The sequence below is a fragment of the Chroicocephalus ridibundus genome, chromosome 1 (assembly GCF_963924245.1).
Source record: "Chroicocephalus ridibundus chromosome 1, bChrRid1.1, whole genome shotgun sequence".
Taxonomy (NCBI): domain Eukaryota; kingdom Metazoa; phylum Chordata; class Aves; order Charadriiformes; family Laridae; genus Chroicocephalus; species Chroicocephalus ridibundus.
In genome coordinates this window covers 181,500,562-181,521,770 of record NC_086284.1, presented here as the reverse complement: position 1 = coordinate 181,521,770, position 21,209 = coordinate 181,500,562, and the positions used below count along the sequence as shown (strand labels likewise).

Sequence of the window (21,209 nt, the reverse complement as noted above, 5' to 3'; positions counted from 1 at the left end):
CCTGAAGAAAAAAGAAATATGACGTGCCAGGCAGTTTCAAGTTTTAAAAATATTTAACAATTTGAAAAATGTTATTCTACTCACGGTGCTAAATAGAATTATTTAAAGAAATTAAAGAAGAAGGTGAAATACTCCTGATTTTTATTTTATCCATGTGTCAATGCGTTTGCAATTTTAATATACTTCACAGCATTTCTGTTGGCTTGGTTTTTATTATAACTGCTTTATTATCCACAGAAACTGGTGTTACTTGTAGAGGGTTTGAGAATACTTCTCTTTACCTTTTAAAGCAAATATTTTAAATACAAGTAGGAAATAAAAGTGCAGAGGAGTTCGATGTTCTAGTGGTTGGGATTATGTCTTTCTCCCTCACCCCAACAGCATAGGCCGTACAAGAAACAGTCTTTGAAAATGGTTGATGCTGACACTTTAAAAGTAGATGTAGTCTTCTACATTGGGCAATTTAGAATGTAATAGGCAGAAATGACAGTGTAAGTATGTGTTTATATCACTTAGCTGGGATCAAAATATTATTGAGTGCTTGATAATATGTGAACGAATAGGTTCAAGTGTTTGTCAGCTTGAGTGCTAACAGCCTGTACACAGGCACCTTTCTCCAGTTATTCAATTGTATTTATTGGGCTTTCTACATGTTAAAATTTCTGAAGGAGGGAAAAGCCCATGTCATCTTTTCTTATTATTTATTTATTTTTAAACCGCAATTTTGTGGTATCAAAAACCTTAAAATTATGTTGATGCACTGTAGTTATGTTTTGTGCTCTCTACTTGTAGGTCTAAGAGCAAGGCATAGAGAGGATGTAGCACTGTGGCAGCTGGTGGTTTGCAATGCCACTTTTTCATTTGAAAATAATATGTGCAAAAGATTGGCTTACAGACAAGGCACCTTTTGCTTCTCCCGACCTCTTCTGAGGCGTGCTATCATTTGGGGCTTTTCCTTCCCTGGTTTTTAAAAGGTGTGTACTAGGAATTAATGCGTACAGAAAATATCCCTCAAAGTTAATGTTTGATTTTGCAACCAGAGCATGCAGAACTAAATTAATGCCAGTATTTAGATCAGCTTTGCAACCGTGAGCTGACTTTAATGGGGTGACCAGTTATCATGTGCCAAAGAAGTACAATTGCAGCTTGTCCATGTGGCCTTTCTTACACAAGGGGAAAGCATCTCTTGTTCAGACCGTTCCCAACCTGGGGAAATTGGAGAATTGCAAATGTTGGAATTTCTGTAAGCTTTTGAGTGTGACTTTTTTTTTTTAAAAGAGCATCTGCTGTGTTTGCACACAGTCAAGATCCTTGACTTTTGATATTAGCATAATTTGTCGCCACTGCTTAGTCTATGACGGAAAGAGAGATGTTTTACTTTACAAAGCCATGTAATAAATCTCAGTGAAGTTATGGCAGTTCCTAACTTTCACGCCTGTTAACAAGGTTTAGATAAGGGCTGGTCCTGGTTTGTCTTGCCTGGGATTTTTACCTTGCAGTGTCAGGGAAAAGCAGAAAATACTCTTTGTCCCCTTCCCCTCCTTGCATGACTGCATCCAGCCACCACTGATGCTTCACGAACGGGAAATTACAGCTCCTAAATTTGACATTTTAGAAATAACTGGAAAGATTAACACTTAGGGTTGTGACTGTGAAAATGTCTACTTCTGCTTGTATGTTTAAGTTTGGGTAAATATTTTGCAATCTGGGAAGATTTAAGAAAATCCCAAACAGAGTAAATCGCCAACTTGTAACTGGAAACAACTGGTTGGAGAATTTTATTATTGCTTTACATTTAAAAGAAGTTAGGTGGTGTAAATTTATATGCTTTCTTTTATCCATTAAAACTCTGTTTAGATGAATGAAGAAACATCCTTAGGTAACTGAAACAGGCTAGTCTGCTTTAGGTAGCCAAACCATAGGAAGGCTTTAAAACTTTACTAGAAAAATATCAGGGTAAATACCAGTGCAAACACACCTGCATTAGTGTAACTTGCCTGTGAAAATTTTTAATTTTCTTATTTTTCTAATGAGTATCTAAGATTCCACGAGAGTGGGTGGGTCAGACTTTCTGCTCCCTATCTCCCATCCTGAAGATTTTAGTAGTTAATTTGGTAAACTAAGTAAATCTCAGTACTTAGTGAAGGGGCTAAGTTTGCTAAAAACTGAGCAGAGGTGCCTAAGGCTGGGATTCTGTCCCCCACTGGCTCTGGCACTTGCTAGACTCTCTGCTGAGCTGGTGTGGTGTACTAAGCCAACAAAAACCTAACCTGACCAAAAAACATAGTTAAATAATGCCAGGTAGATTGGGTAGGGCCATCATAGAACCAGAGCCTGTGCAGATGGATAGATCTTGAATACAACTGTGTACAATTTTGTCCTAGATCGAGAAAGCTTTTGGCTAAAGGGCAAGTAAATAAATTACAGGAAGGTTGTGTGACTTGTAGCAAGTTCCTGATACTAAATACCATTTATGCACAGCAGAGAATGTTTATGTTTAGTATGTGTATACAAATATACCTATCTATCAAGCAGTTCAATAAGTTTATCCTTCTGTAGCTTTGTGAAATCTAGATTTTAGTTTCAAGTTAAATACAAGTTGTTAATTATTTCCTTTTTTAATGTCTTATGACAGTGCGCTCAAAAACTTATGTGGCATCCATGTCATCCTTTTAGGTTAACCAGAATGGCTTTATTGGGTCAGACTTGAAGTACTGGTTTGTACAGTCTCCTGTTTCTGACAGTAAAGAGTAAATTCTGACAGCCAATAGTAAATCTCTAGGGAAGGGAATAGTAAGAAGGAGCATTTTATGCTCATTCCCTAAGACCCTTCTAAATATCTGCAGCTTGGAGACTTTTTGAGCCAGATGTAACACCCATGAGTTTAAAAGCCCTTCATGGAGCTTGCATTTGTCCAATTACTTCCTGAATCTTTAAATTTTTGGAACTTGTTCCCACAAGATGTAGGTCACAAAGTTTAACTACATACTATGTGCAAAAAGTACTTCTGTGTAGTTTTTTTGAACTTGCCCCTTAATAATATCAACTGCTGCTCCCTCATGCTTGCATTTGGAAAATCGTTGTGCTTTATTTATCTTCTTCATGTCACCTATACTTCTATACTCATCTTTTCTGTCCTGTGTGGTCCGTTTTTACAGGCTGAGCAGTCCAAGTAGCATATTTCTGGTTTTGCTCTGCCTTTTTTTTGATGGGGGAGGCACGATTGCATACATTGCTATATCTGTGGGTGCACTGTGGATTCATACAATAGAACTGAATTTTTGTTTTGGCTCTTTTGGTTCTTTCTGAGCAATTCTGTTTTGTTTGCTTTATGATAGCTTTTGAGCTAGTGTTTTCATTGAACTGCATGACTACATGAGTGATCTTTCCTAACAGATGGAGCTCTTCTGCTAGGTGTGTTATTTTGTATTTACCAGTATTGAATTTCTGCTGTTCCCTTGCACGTTACCTCCACAGTAGTGGTGGAGTGGTAAGAGTGCTCTGCAGCTGTTATCATGATGCCTAGGACCTGGGATGAGTTTGGGACTATGTTACGTTTGATACTATGCAAAAAAAGTAGAGTGCTTTGGGTTCCCAAAACGCTTTTAATCCAGGCGTAAGGCAGAGTACAGCAGATGAATACAAAGAATTGCAGCAGTATGGATAAGCAGAGCTGCAGTGGTCTTAAACAAGTTTGCATAGACATTCCAAGAGGCTGATAAGAAAGGCTAATAATAAAGTATTTTTCTGAGAATTTAGCCCTTCTCTTGAGTTCAAGAAGCAGCGTCAAAGGAAACATCAAGTGCTCATTTGGCAATTTTACAAACAGGGGATGGAGGCTGCCAACTGTTAGCCTGATGGAAGCAGCAGTTGAGTTTTCGGTGTTATGTGAGTGGATAGTTAGTATGAGAGTAATCTGGAGGGCGGGGGAAGTGAAAGCAAGCAATTTATGGTTAATGTCATGGAGCAAGAATCATGAGGGAAGTAGAGAAAGGGCAATGTGTTAGCCATACAAGTCAGCATTTGTATATGTTCAGTGGGATAAGCAAGAGGGAGTTAAGCAGAGTAAGTTGTATGTGTTCTTCTGCTTGTCTGCTGTGGTTTGGTTCGGTATGTGCTAAGGATAATGGGAGCTTTGCGTCTGTCGTTTCCACACACCAAATTGGGTAAAGAGTGAGTGGGGAAATGAGTGAAGTCCCCAGTGTGACAGGCTACATGGCAGAAAGGGACACTAGATTATTTTCTTACGAGTAGGCACTGAAGTGATGGGGAAGCTCTAATAGATCAGTCTCTCTTCTAAAACTCCACTCAAGATGCAGCCTAGCCATGAAGATCTCACTTGGCATAATGCTGCCAAAAAAAAAAAAAAAGTATTTTTGTTAGTTTACTACCTGGAATTACAAAAACAAGAAAAATTATGTTTTTGTGTGCTCTTCTAGTTCTAGGTCAAATGATTAGTTCTGTGACAAGACAGCATGACACTTTGAGTATGACAGAAGCCCTGATGCTGCAGGAAAGGCTGGGAATATTAATGGCCAAATCTAGGTGAGTGATTTTTAATTCTGCCAGTTCCCTAGCTGTTTCATTTCTTCCTTGTAGCCTTGGTTCACATCTCTCCTTTGAAGCGGCATTGCAGTTCTTGGTTTTCTGAAGTATTAACATTAAAATATAGTGGAGACAAAATAACAAGCTTGTATGATTATTGATTACATATCCTTTCTTTGTCATTTCTGAGATACAGTGGCTATACTTCATACATCTTCATATACTACAGCTTTCTACTTGCAACTCTAGTGATTTTTCCCAAACTACTTTGCAGTTAAGGTTTTTTTTAATTATTATTTTTTAAGTTTGTAGGCATCTGCCTCCAACAGATTTGATCAGTTATTTTATGCTGAATGCAAAGGAAGTCATGATACTATAACAGCATGTTGCTCTCTAGTTCTGTTTCCACTTTGTTTGGGGAGGTCTACAACTGTGCTTTATTAAGTGCAAGCATCTGTTCTTGAAGGCTGCTAGAAGCGTCTGCAGCTAGACTACTGTGTGGACCAGAGCCTGAAAGTGTTTGCTGCAAACTTATATATTCATTGTTAATCTGCATTACAGCTATTGTTACCTGTTGCTCTTTTTAGCAGTGGATTCTCAGAATAAATAGGGTAGCATCAGTAGGCTAACAAGACCAACATCTGAACATTACTGTAGTGAGGCATTGTGGGGTGCCAGGCTAGGAAATTAGTAATAAGTGTTATTACCTGTATCTCCCTTTCTAAACAAAAAGAGCAGAATGTATAAGCAAAAAAAATTTACACAGATTTATACAGTCTCCAGGGTAGCAGTATCTCTTTTGAGTGGCTTTTCTGGTCAAGAAGAGGGGAAGAGTTAGCTGCTCTTCATTGTATTCCTTGCACCTTATTTCTTGGCAGACTGAAGTGCTACTTGGATACTTCTGCCGTATGCTAATACAAATGCCTGTCTAGAAAGCAAGTCCTGGTTTTCTTAAGGTGACGTCAGATATTTTCCCCCTTTGGTCAGGACAAGTTACCAACCAGTTTTGTCTTCCTTCTTTGCGATTCCTAATATCATATCTCTTGTTGCCTTAGTAGCTGTCTTCCAGGATTTTGCCTCACTTCTCATTTGTGTAGTGGAAATTTTAGTTCTTATCCAATATAAAGACGATGTAAATGGGTTAAGTTTTCTTTTATCTGACTTCCGTGTATTTAAGAAACATGAGACTTACAACCCTCTGCAAGGTGGTAGAAGGAGGAGAAACAAGTTGTGAGACTTGATTCTATTAATATTTTATCATACTGTTTTAAGAAAGTTTTACCATATATACAAAAGTCTTTAAATGAAAGTATCAAAATATCAAATAGTTATTCTTGGGTTCCTTCATTTAGCCATGCTGTTCAGTGTTAGTTGAATTCCTGTTTTATAGCAAATTAAGTAGACTGTGTAATACAATTTAATCCAAATGGAACTTAACAGAAATTAAAAAAAAACCCAAGTTTTAAAATATTAGTGTTGAGCGTGGTTTTTTTTTTTCCTTCCCTTGACTTCAATTACATAGTCTTATATACATTGCTATATGGGAAGTATTTAAAAGTGGAAGCACAGAGAAAGCCTCACCGCATGGGTGCCAGCACAGGGCTGCCTGCAGGCCTGGGACACCTCCACCCTCTCTTGCCAGCCAGCCCTGGAGCTGCCGGAGCCAGGGCAGCCTTTCAGGATCATCGCCATGTGGGCTCTTTGTGTTGCCTCTGCCTGGTAACCTCCTACAGCCCAGGGCTTGTGTGGGCGTCACTAGGGCAGGGCTGTGCTCAGCAGTCTAAGCTGGGGAGTGCTCATTTAGATGGAACTGGTATCCAGGTAGTTGCCTTGTGTAAAGGGCCCTGGTTTAGGAGATGAGAATCGCACCCAGTAAGTTGTTGGGTTTTGTTTTCCCCCAAGCTGCTACCATGGGAATAAAGGTGGCAAATCCAGTGGGTCTGTTTGGTAGTAACCTCAAGTTGAGTTATTGGTAGGACTTCAAGAGCTTGGTGTTGCCGCTCCTTAATGCCAAATCTAACTTCTCTTAACTTAAATATTTAAAAATATTTGTGTTATTTATGTTGATTTTTTTATTACTTATGACTGCAAAGTTCATCACGAAGAACTGTAATTTCAGAGAGCAATTTGTGTTGCATTGTTTTGTTGATGATACTGTTTTTGCTTCAACTAAATGATCGTTTTGTTGGGTGGTTTTTTCTCCTTTAGAGATCACATGGTCTTCTAAAGAAGTCATGGGTAGCTGTTGTAGCTGTCCAGATAAAGAAACTGTCCCAGATAACCATCGAAACAAGTTTAAGGTAAGCAACTGACGCGGTGTGCTGTGAATTATTTTGTTGCTTTCTTGCAGAGTAGGTCTGCGATAGAAAAAATTTATATGAAAATAGGGTGAGAATTACTGAACGGGTCAAACATTGCACAGTTGCACGTGTCTGTGGCTACAGGTTTCTCTTGCCCCTTTAGAAATCTCTCTTACCAGCAGTGACAGGAATTCTCTAGACAGGGTAGGCTTCTTTATGACAGTTTTGATCTTAAGGAAGGAGGAAAAAGCCCTGTGGTTTTGGTCTGTCTGCATTTCAGCTGGTAGGGCCCAAGTAAGTGTTGTTGCTTCTGGGAGATTATGGAAGTTAGGAAGGGAGTTGTAAGGGTAAGGGAAGAGCTATTGGAGAAGTGTGATTACAAACCTGGATGTGCGGGGTCACCAATGGAGGATTTTACTTGAAGATCACAACTGATTGTAGCATTTTGAGAACTTTCGTCCTTTACTTGAAGGAATTTTATTTATAAATAAGCTTCTGTCCCTTATATGCCTGGAATTTCTAAGCTTGTGAACACTTGTTCATGCGCTTAACATGCTTAGCACGAAGCTGCTGAAGTCAGTGACTTTAAGTAAACATACCTTTGCATAGTCACACAAGTCAGATTTGCTTCTGTGCTCCAAACTGTCTTCGTGAGTTGGCAAAGGAACGTAATGCTTCCATAGTGAAAAATGATTCATGCGTTGCCTTAGGGCAACACTGAAATGAGCTTTAAAGCCATGGGAATTTCTGGAAATGTTTAATATTATCAGTACAAAAAGCTGAAGGATAAAATATTTTTCTGTTTTCTTGCTTTTTATGAATTTGACATCACTTTGTGTAACTAGTTCCTATTTTTCTCATTGTAGAATTTCTCTATTGTTTGTGTGGGTTGCTGATTTAGCAGCAGGGGGGAGAAGATGAAAGAATGTAATTTGCAAAATGAAAAAAGTTGGCATAAGCCTCGGTGGCAGATGAAGCTATTCCTAATTCTTTTTGATTGACTAGATTTCAAGTTGAAAATGCCTCTTTAAGGAGTAACATTAATTGATACCATAGGGAGGATTTTTTTGGTAGCCTTTTTATTGAGTAAGAAGGAATCCCACTAAAAGCAGTATCGTGAGGTAAAATATATGCGGAGGAAAATATACATTGTCTGATTTCCATAAAGGATGCAGATGACCAACTGGTTTAAAAGCAGAAAGACTAAGAGTTTAAGCTTTATACACATGTTTTCATGCAAGGTGACCATAGGGTATTTGAACTATTTGTTGGCTTTAAAAAGGCAGAAAAAAAATCTAAAACAGTCTGGTGATTCAGCACAGTGCAAGGCTATACAGGTATGTGAAGGAAGCTTTATCTTGGAGCCCCTTATCCTTTTTCATTCCTTTTCCCAACTGTAAGTGGAGTTATATGACAAAGCAAATATTTTTTTTTTTAGAAATGGGGCTCTGAAAGATTCCATTATTTGAGGTATGCCTTATCTGTGTGGAAATACTAGAATATGTACATAAAGCCAGTTTTAAAAAAATAAAATTAAACTTACAAATCTATTTTAAAATTTCTCCTCAGATTTTACAATAATGTTATGCAATCTCATTCATATTGATTTTAAATATGTATTATTTTAATTCTGGGTTGGGGGAGCAAAGGAACTGGTTTGGAAAGGTTTAGTTTTTGGTTTTTTTTTAAAAAAAAACCTTTCAGGATCGTAACTCATATGGCAGAGCAGATGGAGCACATCAGTGAAGCATTATCAGAAGTGGTATTGGTGCTGAAAAGAGTACTTACCTAATGCTGTTGAACTGCCTTTTTTATAGGTTATTAACGTGGATGATGATGGTAATGAACTGGGTTCTGGCATAATGGAACTTACAGATACAGAACTAATTTTGTACACCCGTAAAAGGGACTCTGTAAAATGGCACTACCTCTGTCTCCGTCGCTATGGCTATGACTCAAATCTTTTCTCTTTTGAAAGTGGCCGAAGGTGTCAAACTGGACAAGGTATGTGGAATTTTTGTATATAAAGCTTTGTGGAAATTTATTTGATGTTGGAAGACAATTTTGTTTTAAAAATAAATAAATAAATATATATATATATATATATATTTGCCTGTCCTTTGGCAAGGATTGTAAAGGCTATGTGAATGTGGCTTCTGGAAAAAAAAGCATGAGCGATGGTTTTATGGTAAAATGAGGATTTGAGTTGCACATAGTTTCTGGGATTGTAGGTCTGGAGCACTTCATGCTTGCATGTGTGGATACTTCTGGGTCAACTTAGGAGGTGGTTTTGACAGGGAAACTCTCCTGCCTCAGAGGTTGACTTGACTTTCAGGGAGGGGCAGTGAAACCAGAAACTGTGGAGAATCTTCTCAGAATTCAAAGAATTCTCTACTTTCAGATTATTAAAAGACTGGAGCACTGGTATGAACTGAATATTCCTACCCTGTTATTGTCTTCAGTAACGCATTTGTGTTTCATCCTTTTCCTAAAACAAATACCACTTTCATTTATATCAATGACATCATTCTCAAATTTTGACACATTTTTATATGAAGCGTGTAAACTCCAGCTCTGCTCAGTTATTTTCTGTGTGGCTTTAATTGGAAAAACATGGTTACCTTTCCACTTCCCAGATCACGCCTGCCTTAGCCAAGGTTGGCTCCCCATGAAAAGATGCAGGCTTTTCTCTTTCTCTTCACTGCAGCAGTCCCCGAGGGAATAGCTGTTTTGTTTGAGGTTTCAGCCTTATTTTGCACCTTTCTACTGTGATATAGCTGTGTGTGTTCTTACATATTCATATACTGTGAAATTAAGTTGCATTTTTATTTTTCTTGTGGATTTTTAGCATTTACTACTGTTTTTATCAATAATGCTATTTAGCAGTTGCAATTCTTAATTCATATTTTTTTTCACTGTAAAAAATCACGAAGATGAATGAACTTGATCATAAAGCTGGACAATCTTCATTGTCCAAGCAGAGGTAAGGGCAGACAGGTTTTTTTTTGTTGTTGTTGTTATAAAAGTTTAGAAGGCATTCTCAGCTCATCTCCTAATGAGAAATAGAGATGTTTTCAAATGTTACAGTATATTCCATACTAAACTAAATTTTCAGAATTCTGAGAAGAAAGTAATAAACTTTGTTTTGAAGAAAAACACTTTAATTGATTTTGCAGGTTTAATTTACTGCTTCTTCTAAACATGTAAAAGAAATACTAATAAAATTCGATTGAAAATATTATTTTGGAGGTTCTTTTCCATGGCCTATTAGCAAGTCTGCAAAATTGTCTACTGAGTCTAAGTCTAATTGACTTCTCTGCTTCCCTCCTAATTTATTTTTTTTTTAATAGAGAAGATTAAGCAGGCTGTGTGAGCAGCAACCCTTTCCTCCCTCTTTTGTTTCTTGCCTTCCTTACGTAATACTAAAATACTGCAAATATTGAGGAAAAAAGAAATCTGGCAGAATATGTTCTCCCTGCTGCCATTTTGCAATGGAGCATTGTTCCTGAGACCTACACTGGGTTTTGTGGGCACAGTTGCAAAACTTCATCTTCACTTGGCGAGATGACCAAGAATTTTTCATTTGAGAATACCCTGAATACTGCCCAGCAACTTTTACTGATTACATTAGTCAGTATTCTTGTTTGTGTTTTCTGTTTAATCTCAAATGATATCTATTGATAAGTTGTCAGAATGCAGTGATGGTGAAACATTGAGTTTGTGCTAGGTTTTAAAAATCCTGAAGACGTGTTTTGGGAGCAAAGCTAATAGGTAATTAGGATTGAATGCTTGAAGGAGCTGACGTGTCACCGTATTGTGTTAGTGACAGATAACACTGTATTTAATGTGTATTTAACAAAAATCAAGGTTTCATCAAGTTGGTTTTGCTTGAGGTTTCAGTGCCAATTTAGTTCACCTCATCTTTTAAGGAATCAGCAATTGGAAGCGCCTTTCTTAAACAAAGGGACAAAGGCAGCTGAATTTCTCAGAAACATACTGGGAGCTTTTTAAAGCTTTTGAACCTAATTATTTTATTTTTGTCTGCTAAGATTTAAGTGTCTAATGTAAATTTTTAGAAATACACAAAAAATTAAACATGGACTATTGTACTTGAGCTGGATTGTGGGTTGGGGAAATGTAGTAGAAGCAGCTCTACAGCTGCTGTGTTGCAAGCATGAAGCTTATTCACTGCACCAGCTGAATATTAATTGTTGAGTGTCCTTCCTCTTAGCCCGTTTGGTATATTCCCAGCTGGGTTTTTGTGAACTTCTGCCGTGTGGAGTATTTCTGGTAGTTCTGATGTGTCACAGTTCTGCGTCCTTAAATAAATATATGATGATAGTAATTGCCAGCATATTAACATAATTGCACTTACAGAACTAGCTATATAGGTAGGTAGTTTTTAGTAAAGAGTGTTTTAAGACTGTAATACTCACTTTAAAAAATGAGCACCTGCACCCACGTTTAACAAGCATGTCAACTTTAACTTCATGCTTTCAATGGAAGAATAATCCAAAGCTGCGACTTTGCTGGTGAGGGTAAGTTGGGGCGCTCCCTGCTGTTTAAAGGCAAAGTGGCACAATACACACGCAAAATACATGGTATTGCTGCTAACTTTGTGTTCTGTGTCTATCCTTTAGCCTAAAGCAAGTGGTTCGTTACTGTCCGTTTCACACAGTTTGTCTCACTAGCTTTTCGTTTTAATCTTCTTAAAGAAACTAAACTTTTACCCAGTGTTTAAATCCTTCTTTCTTGTTGTGCAGGTATCTTATTTTTCTGGTAATTTAATAGAAATCTGGTTTAAAAAATATGACCTTGTAGCACCAGAGTAGTTTCATGTAGTGTTTTCTGATTTTTAAAAAATATATTTATTTAACAGGTTTCCTTTTGATCAGCTTAAAAAAAACCCCAACTCTTGCCTTGTTTTGTGGTTTGATTGTTGTTTGTTTTTTTTTTTACCCCTCATTTACCACTCAAAACTTAGTTTTGCTCTTAACTGAACCAATTTGCTGTTCTAATTTCACTTTCGGTGCATGGGAATCTTATTCTTCTATTAGATAAACACTTTAAAGGTTCTCACAGTAATTTTGTGGTTTTTGGCACAATAAAAATTTCTTAACATTTTTGCTTCTTTAACAGGTATTCATTACGTGGATTCCAGTTCTATTTTTTGAAAGTTACATACACTGTAAGGCATGTTTCTTATGTTAAAGGATTTTGATTTTTTTCTTGTGTATTTATAGGAATCTTTGCCTTTAAATGTGCCCGTGCAGAAGAGCTATTTAATATGTTGCAAGAGATAATGCAGAATAATAGCATAAATGTGGTAGAAGAACCAGTAGTAGAAAGGAATAATCATCAAACTGAATTGGAAGCTCCAAGAACCCCTCGAACACCTACCAGTAAGTAATGGTTACACTGTTAGATGACATACCTGAATGTAATGTGGTACTTAGCTGAAAATAGCATTTAATTTGCATTAAATCTTTAGGTAATTAAAAAGAAAGCTAATTTAAAGCTAAGAGGCTAATTACAGTAATGCATTCTCTTGAATACTAAAGATACTTGAGATACTAAATCCTGGGAGCAAAACTGCCATAGTCAAGTTCTTCAGCTTTAAGAAATAAGTTCTGGGAACTTAGTTGTTGCATAAGAACAGTGCTTCAGTGAAGCACTGTTCTTATGAACACTTAGGAATACACCAATTGAATTGCTTTGTAATATATTATCATGTTTTACTTGTAGCATTTCTGAGAAATGTTAATGTTGGGCAATGTTCCAGACTTTTTAAGGGGGGGGGAAAAGTAATGGTGATACCACATCGACAGTGGATTTGGAATCTTTCTTTTGCTGTGAGTAGATGGATGAGTAGAGTGAAGTCCTTTCAAAAATACTGGAGAATTTTAGGTAATCTCAGGCAGATGGCTTGATAGTTGAAACTAGGAATTCCAGGTTGTTGATTTCAGAGAAATGGAAGCTTAAGTAAATTAAGACCCTGTTTGTTAGGGAGACATGTTGTTAATGGTAGAAAGAGAAGTTGGATAGCGAGTTTTCTGGGAGGACTATGCTGTGTACTACAACCTAGATTTCAGTGGTTGCTTCAGACATGTTTCCCAGTAAATACTGGGATGCTATATTCTGCAATTTGCTTTCCCTTTCTTTCCCCCCAGCAAAATTGAGTCTTGTGAATATTTAATACTGTTTTACATATTGTAATTTCTCTTTTGAAAATTGAAAACGAAGATATAAAGCATCTTATTCATATACAGTAAAATGTTCTATTTTAATATGGTTTTGCTTGTTTTCTAATTGAATCAGCTCCTGGGTTCAATGCACAAAGTTTACCTAATGGCTATCCCAGATATCCATCTTTTGGAGATGCTTCATCGCATCCTTCCAGCAGACATCCTTCTGTCGGAAGTGCACGGCTCCCCTCTGTTGGTGAAGAATCAACACATCCTTTACTTGTACCAGAGGAGCAAGTGGGTATTTTTTTTTCCCCTCATATAGCTTCAGTTCTATGTTAGTTCAGATTTTCATGATGCTTGTTCTGTAGGCTTTCATTTGTGTTTTTCAGTATCAGGTGTAATGTATTTCTACTGTTACGTTAACTACCTCAGAAAAGTGTTTGCCTCGTCTCTTTGAAATGGTACTTCATGGTGTAGCTTGTTGAGGAAAAGTAACTAAGTTGCTCTTCATATTTATATGAAAATAAAGACATAGAAAGTATGTATTTGCACATACTCTTTTCAAAAATGTTATTATTTTTAAATGCATAAATTGTACTTTATAATGAGAGATCCTGGTCAAAAAGCTTCTTTACATGTAAATCTTCTATTTGGTGAATAGAAATCATAGAATAACTTAGGTTAGAAGGGACCTCTAGAGTCCTCCAGGTCAAATTTCAAAGTTAGATGGTGGCTGCACAGAGCCTTGTCCTTTCATGCTTTGAATACTCCAAACAAGGGGATTCCGCAGTGTCTCTGAGCCATGTGTTGCAGTGTTTCACCACCTTTGCAGGGAAAGCATTTCTCCTTAAGATGTAATTGGATTTTTTCCTGTTGCAGCTGGTGTCTGTTGACCCATATCCTTTTGCTGAGCATCTCCAAAAAGGGTCTGTCTCTATATTTTCTTTATCTTTCAGGTAGTTGAAAACAACTATTAGGTGGTTTCCTGCCCTCCTCTTGAGACTGAACAAGGATAGGGCTCTCAACTTCTTGTATGTCACATGCTCCAGCCCCTCTAATCATCGCCCTCTACTGGACTTAATCCAGTATGGTGATGTCTGTCTTGTACTGGGGAATTCAGATTCAGTCTCACAAGTGCTGAATTGATGGGACCATCACTTTCCTTAATCTACTGGTTGTGCTTTTGCTAACACAAACCAGTGCACGTTTGGTTTTCATTGCTGCAAGGGCGCACTGCTGGTTCATATTCAACTTACCATACACCTGGACCCCTGGTGCTTTTCTGCAAGGCTGTTTTCAAGTCAGTTGGTGCCTAGCCTGTACTGTTGGGTTTGTTCCACACCAGACACTGGACTTTGCATCTGGTGTTGCTGAAATCCGTAAGATTTCTATGAGGTCAATTCTCCAGGCTGCTGAGAATCCCTTTCAGTGGAAACACAACCAATCTGGGATAGACTGAAAACTTTTAGAGGGTGTGTTCTATCTCATCATTCAGATTTCTGATGAAAATGTTAGTCAAGTTTAATAAAATATAATGTGGTTTAGGAAGACTCCCATGTGTGACAAGAAACAGTGTTGGAAACCAGAGAAGGTAACCAGGGCAAAGTGCAGTGAACTGTCTTGTGGGAGAGGATTTGTTAGGAGTCCCCAAAGAAGAATCCCAAGTGTTATTGTTGGAGTTATTGAAGAGTAAATGAGTTTACGGAGTCATTGTAGGAGTCCAGTGAGCTGTAAATAACACTTCAGCTTGTAGAGCTTGACAGAAAAGTTGGGAAGGCTAGGTGCCTGCTGCTGGAAAGTACTGCTTTTGCTGTTTGGGTATCCAGACAGAATTAAAATTTAAAGAAGGAATCCATTACTCCAGTCATTCCTATTCAGCCATATGTTGATCCACCACAGGGACAATCCAGTGGTGTATTCCTGCCTTTCTTAGTGGCACCTGGTGCCAGCTCCTGCTCCTTTTTAATTCTGAGTGCCATAGTTTGTATGGAATTATATATTTTTCTACTTCAGTTTCTGGTATTAGGAGGCTGGTGGCTCTTGGAGAAAGAACAGACTATTCTTTCAGTAGAGCCAACCTCTCTTCTTACTGCTTAAGTCATACACAAGGTGAGATCGTGGGGTTTTTTTTGCGGTGTTTTGTTTTTGGGGATTTTTTTTAAATGTACAGTAGATTTCCATTGTAGCGTGGAAATTACAAAGATATATTTAGCTGAAGCAACTATTCATAGAATCATAGGGTTGGAAGGGGCCTCTGGAGATCACCTAGTCCAACCGCCCTGCCACAGCAGGGTCACCTAGAGCAGGTTGCACAGGAACGCGTCCAGGTGTTTTGACTGTCTCCAGAGACAGAGACTCCACCACCTCTCTGGGCAGCCTGTGCCAGTGCTCCGCCACCCTCAAAGTAAAGAAGTTCCTCCTCATGTTTAGGTGGAACTTCCTATGCTCAAGTTTGTGCCCGTTACCTCTTGTCCTGTCCCCGGGCACCACTGAAAAGATCCTGGCCCCATCCTCCTGACACCCACCCTTTAAGTATTTATAAGTGTTGATAAGGTCCCCCCTCAGTTGTCTTTTTTTCCAGACTGAAGAGACCCAAATCCCTCAGCCTTTCCTCATAAGAGAGGTGTTTGAGTCCCCTAATCATCTTGGTAGCTCTCTGCTGCACCCTCTCCAGCAGTTCCTTGTCCCTCTTGAACCGGGGAGCCCAGAACACAGTACTCCAGATGCGGCCTCACCAAGGCAGAGTAGAGGGGGAGGATGACCTCCCTCGACCTGCTGGCCACACTCTTCTGGATGCAGCCCAGGATGCCATTGGCCTTCTTGGCCACAAGGGCACATTGCTGGCTCATGGTCTTCCTGTTGTCCACCAGGACTCCCAGGTCTCTTTTCACCAAGCTGCTCTCCAGCAGGTCAGCCCCCAACCTGTACTGGTGCATGGGGTTATTCCTCCCCAGGTGCAGCACCCTACTCTTGCCCTTATTGAATTTCATAAGATTCCTCTCTGCCCAACTCTCCAGCCTGCCCAGGTCTCTCTGTATGGTGGCACAGCCTTCCGGTGTGTCAGCCAACCCCCGCAGCTTTGTGTCATCGGCGAACTTGCTGAGGGTGCACTCTATCCCCTCATCCAGGTCATTGATGAATATATTGAAGAGGACTGGACCCAGTACTGACCCCTGGGGAACACCACTCATCACTGACCTCCAACTAGACTCTGTGCCCCTAATCACTACCCTCTGAGCTCTGTCTTTCAACCAGTTATCTATCCACCTTACTGTCCATTCATCAAGCCCACTTTTCCTAAGCTTCCCTACGAGGATGCTGTGGGAGACTGTGTCAAACGCCTTGCTTATTTAACTGTTGGTCACTGTCATGGTAAGGGGCAATGAAGTAGAGCTCTGCTTCGCTGATTTGTCCAAGTGGACTAATGAGCTAAATTGTAGCAGCCCAAGGTTGCCCTCACCAGAGCAAAGCTGGAATGGAACCTGAAAAACTGTAACTAGAGCACAACTAAGATAAAACATCAAATCAAAATAATTATTAATGTAGGATGTAAGTTCTATTCTTTTGTTAGAATAACATTAGCAAAACCAACAACAAAATTTCAGGTAAAAACCCCAAACTGAGCACAGTTCAGCAAAACGTGAGAGATGACCTTTGCTCTTAAACAGCTGCTATCACAAGATTTGGTTTTCAGGTATTTTGATTAGAAAAGCAGGGAGATAAGAAGGAAAGAAGTTTGGAGGAAAAGAAAAAGCACAAATAGCATTTGAATTTCCTTTTTCTTTTTTTCTTCCCCTTTTAGGTGCACACTTACGTCAACACTACTGGGGTACAAGAAGAAAGAAAAAATCGATCAAGTGTGCATGCGCCACTGGAATCAAAGCTTTCAAACACTGAAACAACTAAAATGAAAGATGATCAGATGTGTACTGATGACAGAGATGCTCAGGTTCTCCTGGAGCCTGAAGGAGTTAAGTTTGTTTTAGGACCAACACCTGTTCAAAGGCAGTTAATGGAAAGAGAGAAACTGGAGCAACTTGGGAGAGACCAAGTTAGCGGCGGCAGCAGCACAAACAACACTGAATGGGACACTGGGTACGACAGTGATGAACGTAGAGAAACACCATCTGGTAATAAATTTGTGTATGAAAATATAAATAGGTTATCAATCCCTAGTGCCTCAGGGGTCAGGAGAGGTCGTTTGACATCAACCAGTACCTCAGACACCCAGAACATTAACAACTCTGCTCAGAGGAGAACTGCGCTGTTGAACTATGAGAACTTGCCATCCTTGCCTCCTGTTTGGGAAGCCCGCAAGCTGAGTAGAGACGAAGATGACAGTTTAGGACCAAAGACCCCATCTCTGAATGGCTACCACAATAACCTAGATCCAATGCATAATTATGTCAATACAGAGAATGTAACAGTACCAGCAAGTGCTCATAAAGTAGAATTTTCACGACGTCGGGACTGTACCCCAACAGTCTTTAACTTTGACATTAGGCGTCCAAGTTTAGAACACAGGCAGCTCAACTATATACAGGTTGACTTGGAAGGTGGTAGTGACTCCGACAACCCTCAGACTCCAAAAACCCCCACCACTCCACTTCCGCAAACTCCAACCAGGCGCACAGAGCTGTATGCTGTGATAGACATTGAAAGAACTGCTGCTATGTCAAGCTTGCAAAAAGCACTGCCCCGAGATGATGGTACTTCTAGGAAAACTAGACATAACAGTACTGACCTGCCTATGTGAGCCTGGGAAGCATTAAATCATTTGCACCTTTTGTGAAGTTTATAAAATGGAAGATGCAAGTACTTTGCATTTCTTAACACTAACGCCTTTTATAGACTAATAGAACTTTTTCTGCATACTTCATGTACTTGTCTAACTAAAGGGAATTAATGTAGAGCAAGTATTCATTTAGGTAACACTATTTCATTCTACAGTAGTAGTAATTACTGCATAGCAGCATCACCACCTTTCACAGTGCCTCTTTAAATTGATTAGAGTTTGAGTGACATGCCAGTTTTGAATTTATAAATATTCTGGTCTGGTGCCTATACTTGTTAATGGCATTTATAACACTTTTTAAAGCCTCTTGATATGTGCATTATTAGCAGGTAAACCTAATCTTTCAAGATACCCATCTTATGTTCATTCCTCATTGAAGTGGCTCCTCCAGAATGAAATGTATGTAATGCATTAATTCACTCAGTTTGACGTACACAAGATGTATTGGTTCATCTCAAGGGATATAAACACCATACCTTTTTTGTCTGTTTTTTGGTTGTTAGTTTGTTGTGTTGTGTGTGTGGTTTGTTTTTTTGTTTTTTTTTTTTTAAGACCATATGGGCAAGAAGGCCTCTACTTCCCAATAATTTTCTTAACTTGTGTGATATTAGAGAGGTCACATTGAAGTTTGGCGATCAGAGCTATAAATGCATCTAAACCCAGCCTTAAGCTCCTTCCGCTAGAAGAGAATTCTGAGTGGCGTATCAAGTTCCCTGTGAAATCTGACAGAATTTTAATCTCTAATTAGAGTTTTGGGGTTTTTTTTGTGAAGGAATTCACAGGTTGGCTGAATGAATTAAGGTTCTCTTGTAATTTCTTAGTTCAATGTGCCTTCCTTTCTTTGCATTTGTCTGTTTCTTTATCTGTTCCATAAAGTCTTGTTTTAAAAGTAAAAATTTTGTACATAGCTTTAATTATTGTTCAGGGTCATTTATGTGTTTGTCTTACTCTCTGCATTTGACAAAGAAAATCTCTTGAAGGTCAAATGGTTGTCTTTGTCCAGTGTTCTACTTTTTTTATGCCTGACAGAAATATCCCAGCTCTCCAGCAGCATGCATTATTGCACAACTGGAAAGGCTTATTATGCAGTTATTGTCTTCCTCTAAAGCATCAGACACAGGTTACATGGGAGGCAGGGTACTGGACTTAGTTCTTTATAGAAAATTGCACATTCTAGCAATGTGTATCCATAGTTGATAGTATACTTTAATTTAGAAAGATATGTAGTAAATTATCTGAAGGTAGTATTATCTACGAGCATACTTCTTTTCCTTTTGCAGTTGGTGAACTTGGTTACAATGATGGCTGCTCAGTGTTACAGGTACATCCAGGTAGAATGTTGTTTGTCAAATATGCCAGATGCACCCTTAGCAGAAGTTTTTGTGTTTATTTTGTTTTGGGGGTTTTTTTTTAGTGTTTTTTTTTTTTTTTAATACTCTGAATAATTTTAGAATTCTGGCAGTATTGCAGGTGCACCTTGGTACTAGCAGCAGAAGAGATTACTCTTGAGCCTGTGATTGCAAATGAACTGACGCTTGTGTGAACTGATGTGATGTAAAATAACCCTTGAACTGTGAGTGAGGAAAAACACGCAAGAAAAGCCATTTGGAGATCTGAAAAAGAATTAAGGGTCTTCATGCAATATTTGAATTGAAGTTTTGTAAAAAAACAAACTACAATTATTTTCAGTTAAATTGGAGTGTATTCCTGTTCCTTTGTTAACTTTTTCTTTGGTCTTCTCTCAGTTTAGTAGTGGCAGCAGTAGTAGCGCCTGACATAGGTGTGTCTGGCCACACCGTTAAGGGATATCAGACAACCTTTTCACTCTGCCTTTCATTCTTCCTTACAGATTGTATGGTACTGAAAGACCAGATGCACAAAGAACATAATTTGCAGAAGTAAAAGATGGGAGTCCTTGAGACCATTATGAGGAACTTAAATGAGATTAAAAAAACCCTCATTAATGATTTCACGGTCAACATATGCATACTCTTGTGATAGACTCGTTGACTTGTGGGGAGACCTTGGTACTCAAGAAGGTGATGACTACCTAGAGTTGGACATCTTACAGGTCTGCAGTGTTAGTGCTCCTTCACTTCTTTGCCATTGCTTCACCTTGTGCTGCGGCCTAGTCTTGGTCTGTACTGAAGTGAAAGTACCAGATATTGTGAAATAATTACTGGGTTAATGATACTGGTGTGATTCTTGTTCTTACCTTATAGCTCACTTCAATTTGTAAGCTGAGCTAATGCTTCAGCATGTGTTTTGAGGCAAACGTGTTTGATCTAGCTGGCTGCCTAGACATATTTGGTCCTCATCTGTATAGTATGGTTATTTCAGAACTACTAATTAATTTGACCCTTAAAACACACCTTGTGAGGCAGGAAAGTAATATTCCCAACTGACAAATAGGGAAACAGAGGCTTAAGATAGATCCTAAGTGACCTGCTGAAATTACAACCACCAAACATATCCCTTCTTAATTCCGGTTTTTCCTGAATGGTCTCAGATACAAGGGATGGTCTGAGTAATTTTTAATGTTGTTGCAAGTTTCACAGTACTTCATAAGGGGTGTTTTCTTAGCTCTGGTCCCCAGAATTGAGAACATACTGAAATTTCAACTTTCTGTAGCCTTAATGATATTAATAAGTCTGACAATATATTCTCCAGGACTATTTTTTTACCCACTTACATTTTACAGGTGGGATAATGCTTTCTCGTTTTGTGTACGCTGTGATCATACTGGGTAGTCCCTGTTACTCACGCTACTTGTCTTTAGCATTCCTTATTTTCTGCCCTTTGAAGTAGATGTAGTTGCAATGCACTTTACCCATTGAGACTTGGTAAATATTTTTTTTTCAATTCGGTCTCTTTTAAAGACTGTGATGTTAGATTTAGTGTCTGTAATCTAGGATTCAGTTTTCAGCTGAAATCTCTCCACAGTATTTAGATCATATTTATTTTGGGCCCACAGGTGTATAGACTGATAAACTACAAATATGTAACCATTTTCTTTAGTAACAGAGACATGTTAAGTTTACATAAACTAGGTCCTGCAAAAATGGCAGCATCTCCATCAGTTCTCCTTTTCATCCATAACATGCAGTTGGCTGCTACTCTTCAAGCCCATTTGACAAGGGAAAGCCTTTAACTGTAGGTATTCCTTTAATGCAATGATTTGGGAAAGACATACATTAGTGTACCTTTTAAACAAGGAAACGGAGTTGATAAAACAGATGAAACAGCGACCAAAAGTACAGAATAAAGATTGTACTAAAAATACAGTTAGTTAGAATTTAATCTGTTGGTTATGTTGGGATTTTTTTTTTCTCAAATTGATGTCAAGAGGAGGACCAATTTTTTTAATTTTGTGGTATTTCT

General features: G+C 38.5%; 1 protein-coding gene across 3 annotated transcripts in view; it reads left to right on the top strand.

Moving 5' to 3' along the window:
• FRS2 (fibroblast growth factor receptor substrate 2) overlaps positions 1 to 19,229 on the top strand; it is a 53,343-nt gene extending 34,114 nt beyond the window's left edge. Inside the window, exons 2-7 of one of the 3 annotated variants that reach the window (XM_063322974.1) lie at positions 4,440 to 4,545; positions 6,754 to 6,845; positions 8,663 to 8,849; positions 12,089 to 12,247; positions 13,164 to 13,327; positions 16,836 to 19,229. In XM_063322974.1, coding sequence (XP_063179044.1) covers positions 6,780 to 6,845; positions 8,663 to 8,849; positions 12,089 to 12,247; positions 13,164 to 13,327; positions 16,836 to 17,789 — 1,530 coding nt within the window. In that variant the 5' untranslated portion in view covers positions 4,440 to 4,545; positions 6,754 to 6,779 and the 3' untranslated portion in view covers positions 17,790 to 19,229. Of the gene's footprint in view, positions 1 to 4,439; positions 4,546 to 6,753; positions 6,846 to 8,662; positions 8,850 to 11,351; positions 11,384 to 12,088; positions 12,248 to 13,163; positions 13,328 to 16,835 lie in introns of those variants that run through there. The other 2 variants (XM_063322975.1, XM_063322976.1) reach the window with 2 other exon arrangements.
• Positions 19,230 to 21,209: the final 1,980 nt, after the last annotated feature.